Genomic DNA, 6,182 nt, shown 5'->3' with positions numbered 1-6,182 from the left:
CAATGGATACTACAGCCTATGACAGAAAATTTCCTATGCATGTCCACGTCTTCGAATAGTCCTCATATAACGGTACCTACCGATTTTCGGCATTTTGATGATTTTAGCGACATTTTTTACTGGAATTGTTTCAAAGTTGGTATTTGAAGTTTGTAATGGATACTACAGCCTATGAAAGAAAATTGTTCGTGCAGATCCAGGTCTTCATATAGCCCCCATATAACGGTACCTGCCGATTTTCGGTATGTTGATTATTTTAGGGACATTATTTATCGGAATTGTTTCAAAATTGGTATTTGAAGTTCACAATGGATACTACAGCCTAAGAATGAAAATTGTCTGTGCAGGCCCACGTCTTCGTATGGCCCCCATATAACGATAGCTCCCGATATTCGGTATTTGGATTATTTTAGGGACATTATTTATCGGAATTGTTTCAAATTTGGTATTTGAAGTTCGTAATGGATGCTACAGCCAAGGACAGAAAATTGTCTGTGCAGGTCCATATCTCCGTATAGCCCCCATATAACCTGCACCTGCCGATATTCAGTATTTTAATGATTTTAGCTGTATTATTCACTGGAATTGTTTCAAATTTGGTATTCGAAGTTCGTAATAGATATTACAGCTTATGACAGAAAATTGTCAGTGCACGTCCACGTCTTCGTTTAGCCCCCATATAACGGCACCTCCCGATATTTTGATGAGTCGTAATTTTTTTAAAAAGTTCCAAATTCTTTGAAAAATTTCAAAGTTCGGCCGAATTTAGCCGATTTTTTACTTGTTTTTTTTTTTGTTTTTTTTATTTTAACCACCTCTAACTACATTTCGTTGAAAAATTCCATAGAAATCCCTTCCTTAAGAATTGGTTTTAATTTTTTTCCACAATCTCTAATCTCCAATAAGAAATGATTTTATTTTTTTTAATTCATTGCCATTGCAGAAAATAATTACAATGGTTAATGTATGCAATGTCAAGCTGGCCAACAAGCAACTGGTATTTGTAAATGGCCCGTTGCCATTTAGCCAATGTTAACATGGATATGTAAAATGCACCTCTCTACCTCCCACCAATACTCCTCTCTCACTCTCCCTCTTCAAAGAACGACTTTCTGTAATAATAACTGCCTAGAACAAAACTTGCTTATTTAGCGTTATGGCCCTAAATCATGTCTAGCATTCTTTGCGTCTTTGCGTCGCGGACCCAATAGGTATTGCCAAGAATTTCTTTTGTTTTGCCATTTGCCATTATTTTGTTCTTTCGATGGCAGCGGTGAAAAATGTTGTTATTTATGAGGTAAATGAAAAACAAACAGCTAACTAATGAATAACAACAGGGCAGCGTTGAGTGGAGCGGAAAGGTGAGGTGGGAGGAGGGGGAAGGAGGGTTGAAAAGTAACAGTTTTTAAAACGTGACAGGTCGCCACATAGTAAAATAGTAATATGTCTGAACGAAAATCACCGTTATTAGCCACTTTTCGATGGAATATCATTTGTCAAAGAGTGCTGTTGACTGCTGAGTTCTAATAACCCACGGCCAGCGGCGGCAGCAGCAGCAGCTGTTCTTGACAACATCATAACACTAATTTTTTTCGTTACAAAAAATTAAATGTTAAATGAATTTTTTGTTGCAAATGTGGGGTAAACATGGAAATGGATGGAGTGAATACCCTACAGAAAGTAAAGTGGACATGAGGGACTGGGTAGGATTTTGTGGGTATAATAGGCAAAGGACCCACGGTATTTTTAAAAAAAATTTCGAATAATTTTTAGGAATATTTTCCGGATTTTAATCTTGAATACTTAAAGAAGAGACCAAAATAATATAATAGAAAAAAACATTTTCCAAAGGAGGAGGATTTTTAAAATTATTTCTCCAGGGACAAACATAGAAGGATCAAAGAGGGATTTTAAGAAGGACCAAAGGTGAATTTTTATAAGTATTCTCCAAAGGACCAAAGGATTATGAAAAGTTTCTTAAGGTTTTCCAAAGGACCAAACGTCATTTTTTAAAAGTATAAAAGGACCTAGTATGGTTTCTTAAACTTATTTTCCAAAGGACGAAACGTGGATTTTTTAAAAATATTTGCCCAAGGACCAAACGTGGATTTTTTAAAAATATTTTCCCAAGGACCAAACGTGGATTTTTTAAAAATATTTTCCCAAGGGCCAAACGTGGATTTTTTAAAAATATTTTCCCAAGGACCAAACGTGGATTTTTTAAAAATATTTTCCCAAGAACCAAACGTGGATTTTTTAAAAATATTTTCTCAAGGACCAAAACGTGGATTTTTTAAAAATATTTTCTCAAGGACCAAAACGTGGATTTTTTAAAAGAAATTTTCCAAAGGACCGAACGTGGATTTTTTAAAAATATTTTCCCAGGGACCAAACGTGGATTTTTTGAAAATATTTTCCCAGGGACCAAACGTGGATTTTTTAAAAAATATTTTCCAAAGGACCAAATGTGGATTTTTAAAACTAATTTTCCAAAGGACCAATCGTGGATTTTTAAAAGTAATTTTCCAAAGGACCAAACGTGAATTTTTTAAAAATATTTTCGCAAGGACCAAACGTGGATTTTTTTTAAATATTTTCCCAAGGACAAAACGTGGAGTTTCAAAAATATTTTCCCAAGGACCAAACGTGGATTTTTTAAAAATATTTTTCCAAGAACCAACCTTGGATTTTTAAAAATATTTTTCCCAAGGACCAAACGTGGATTTTTTAAAAATATTTTCCCAAGGACCAAACGTGAATTGTTACAAAATATTTTCCCAAGGACCAAACGTGGATTTTTTAAAAATATTTTTCCAAGAACCAACCTTGGATTTTTAAAATATTTTTCCCAAGGACCAAACGTGGATTTTTTAAAAATATTTTCCCAAGGACCAAACGTGAATTGTTACAAAATATTTTCCCAAGGACCAAACGTGGATTTTTTAAAAATATTTTCCCAAGGACCAAACGTGGATTTTTTAAAAATATTTCCCCAAGGACCAAACGTATATTTTCTTAAAATATTTCCCCAAGGACCAAACGTGGATTTTTTAAAAATATTTCCCCAAGGACCAAACGTGGATTTTTTAAAAATATTTCCCCAAGGACCAAACGTGAATTTTTAAAAATATTTTCCAAAGGACCTAACGTGGATTTTCAAAAATAGTTTCCAAAGGAGCAAATGTGGATTTTTAAAAGTATTCTTCCAAAGGACCAAACGTGGATTTTTTAAAAGTAATTTTCCAAAGGACCAAACGTGGATTTTTTTAAAAGTAATTTTCCAAAGGACCAAACGTGGATTTTTTAAAAATATTTTCCCAAGGACCAAACGTGGATTTTTTAAAAATATTTTCCCAAGGACCAAACGTGGATTTTTTAAAAACATTTTCCCAAGGACCAAACATGGATTTTTTAAAAATATTTTCCCAAGGACCAAACGTGAGTCCTCATAGGCGAGCTGGAGGGCCAGAGAGTCCTTATAGGCGAGCTGGAGGGCCAGTGAGTCCTCATAGGCGAGCTGGTGGCCAGTGAGTCCTCATAGGCGAGCTGAGTGAGCGGTGAGTCTACATAGACGTGCTGGATGGGCCACTGAGTCTATATAGACGAGCTGGATGGGCCACTGAGTCTACATAGACGAGCTAGAGGGGCCTGTCAGTCTATATAGACGAGCTGTAGGGGCCTGTGAGTCTACATAGACGAGCTGGAGGGGCCTGTGAGTCTACATAGACGAGCTGGAGGGGCAAGTGAGTCTATAAGACGAGCTGGAGAGGCCTGTGAGTCTACATAGGAGAGCTGAAGGGGCCTGTGAGTCTACATAGACGAGCTGGAGGGGCCTGTGAGTCTACATAGACGAGCTGAAGGGGCCTGTGAGTCTACATAGGAGAGCTGGTGGGGCCAGTGAGTCCTCATAGACGAGCTGGAGGGGCCAGTGACTCTACATTGACGAGCTGGAGGGGCCTGTGAGTCTACATAGACGAACTGCAGGGGCTAGTGAGTCTACATAGGAGAGCTGGTGGGTCCAGTGAGTCCTCATAGACGAGGTGGTGGGCCAGTGAGTCTCTATAGACGAGCTGGTGGGCCAGTGAGTCTCTATAGACGAGCTGGTGGTCTACATAGACGAGCTGGAGGGGCCAGTGAGTCTACATAGACGAGCTGGAGGGGCCTGTGAGTCTACATAGGCGAGCTGAAGGGGCCTGTGAGTCTACATGGACGAGCTGGACGGGCCAGTGAGTCTACATAAGTGAGCTGGGGAGTTAAAAAATAGAGCGAGTCCACATATATGCTCACAAAAACCTCTTTGAAACGCCAGAGAAGTGTCATCCAGATTCGCACAATGCCACACCTTTCTGAGCTGTCTCTTCTTTTTTGTCTGGCTCTGCCTAGCAAAAAAGAGGCTAAATACCAGCCAACAGGTTGTTAGGGTTTTTAAACAAATTAATTTTTGTTGTTGCACTTGTTGTTGTTGTTTTTCTGTTAGTAAATCAATGAACTAAGCCCACAACAAAATATTTTAAAATTCAAAAAGCTTAACGTTTCATTTGTTTCAAAACATCATCGAAACATCATCCGGTCAAGAGACGGAGCAAAAAAAAAAAAGAAGAACGAATAAATTAACATATTAACAAAAAATTCGAAAAAAAAACAAATGAAAACGAAATAAAAACCGTCTGTCAAAATTGCACCGAAGAGGGGGGACACCTCTCCGCACAAAACTGTGCTGTTGGTTATTTTGAATGGAGACAACAGTTTTGAAGTCAAAATTTTTGTAGGGGAATTCGAAAATAGACCATCGCAAATCGAAACTAGTTTCAATCGAGAGCTTCATAACGAAAGATAACACGAACGGTCGGTGGAGATAAGATATCGAATTAAAACGGAATATTAACTTCTGGATTTAGAATCGTAACAGGAATTGAATATTTTGAAAAATTGGGAGAGAGAGAAAAAATGAACATTTGCAACAATCCCAATACCCGCCTCCTGATGAGGCTAATCGTCGATGTGCTGCTGCTGTCCAGTGTCTTCACCGTGGCCTTGGTCATTTTGCCGCAAATGTTGCGCACGCGTCATCGAGGTTTCTTCTGCGACGACGAAAGCATTTCCTATCCCTTTAAGCAGGACACCATCTTGAGACGCATTCATGTCACGATTTTGGCCATTGCCGTACCTGCTGCCACCATCCTCATCATTGAAATGCTGCGTGTAACTTTTCCTGCACCTAAATCCGCCACCTCCACAGCTAAATACGGACACGTGCCAAAACCACCGCAGCGTTATGTATTTGTCGGCTTACGCATACCCACCTTCGTGAGCGAATGCTACAATCTCATGGGCGTTTACCTGTTTGGCCTGGCCTTGGTGTTAATCGCCTGCAGCTGCACCAAACATTTTACCGGCCGCCTGGCACCCTACTTTATGGACGTTTGTCAACCGCTGTTGGCGAACAACGTGACCGCCTGTACTGACCCCTCGCATTTTGGGCGTTTTATTGAATTCTACACCTGCTCGTCGCTAACAGCAACACCAAAGCTACTGGACAGCATGCGACACTCGTTTCCCAGTGTCCACTCGGCCGCCACAGCCTATGCCATGATCTTTTTGGCCATATACATGCAAGCTCGTCTCAAAACCGGCTGGATAAAACTCTGGCGTTGTCTGCTGCAATTTGGCGGTGTGGTGGTTGCACTGCTGGTGGCTCTCGAGCGTGTGGGTTCGTATCGTCATCATTGGAGCGATGTGGCTATGGGTGCTGGCATTGGTTGCCTATTGGCCTTCTTCATGACCATCTATGTGTCGCCACTGTTCCGTCAGGTACCCATAAAGGTACGACGCATTCGCGATGATAGTTCAAATATTTATGGATACTATACCGTGATGCCGAAACCGACATATTTTGTTTAAGTGATATATTTTTTTATTTAGGAACATTAAGGCAATAAGAACAACAACGACATATATAAATATATAAAACGAATTAAAAGTATTATTCTTAAAACAAAATGGAAATTTAATTATTTGTTGAGCGGGTGATAAATGGTCAACAGCTAAATAGATCAGAGAGTTAAAAGGGGAAAATAGAGATAAAAAGGGAAAATAGAGGGTATATGGGAGCTAAAGCTCGCCTATGTAGACTCACTGGCCCCTTCAGCTCGTCTATGTAGACTCACTGGCCTTTCCAGCTC

The 6,182-nt window shown here is 39.6% G+C and overlaps 1 protein-coding gene across 1 annotated transcript; it reads left to right on the top strand.

Moving 5' to 3' along the window:
* Positions 1 to 4,819: 4,819 nt before the first annotated feature.
* On the top strand, positions 4,820 to 5,975 carry LOC101894404 (putative phosphatidate phosphatase). Its single transcript, XM_005191308.4, has one exon. The coding sequence runs from the start codon at positions 4,948 to 4,950 to the stop codon at positions 5,899 to 5,901; it is 954 nt and encodes a 317-aa protein (XP_005191365.2). The 5' UTR covers positions 4,820 to 4,947; the 3' UTR covers positions 5,902 to 5,975.
* The last annotated feature ends 207 nt before the right edge of the window (positions 5,976 to 6,182 follow it).

This window comes from Musca domestica, unplaced genomic scaffold (assembly GCF_030504385.1).
Source record: "Musca domestica strain aabys unplaced genomic scaffold, Musca_domestica.polishedcontigs.V.1.1 83, whole genome shotgun sequence".
Classification (NCBI taxonomy): Eukaryota; Metazoa; Arthropoda; class Insecta; order Diptera; family Muscidae; genus Musca; species Musca domestica.
Note: the sequence above shows the minus strand (reverse complement) of the source record. Positions and strands in the feature narration are given on the sequence as shown.

Coding starts and splice junctions, on each gene's coding strand:
- LOC101894404 (XM_005191308.4), top strand. CDS start 4,948: ATGAACATTTGCAACAATCCCAATACCCGCCTCCTGATGAGGCTAATC.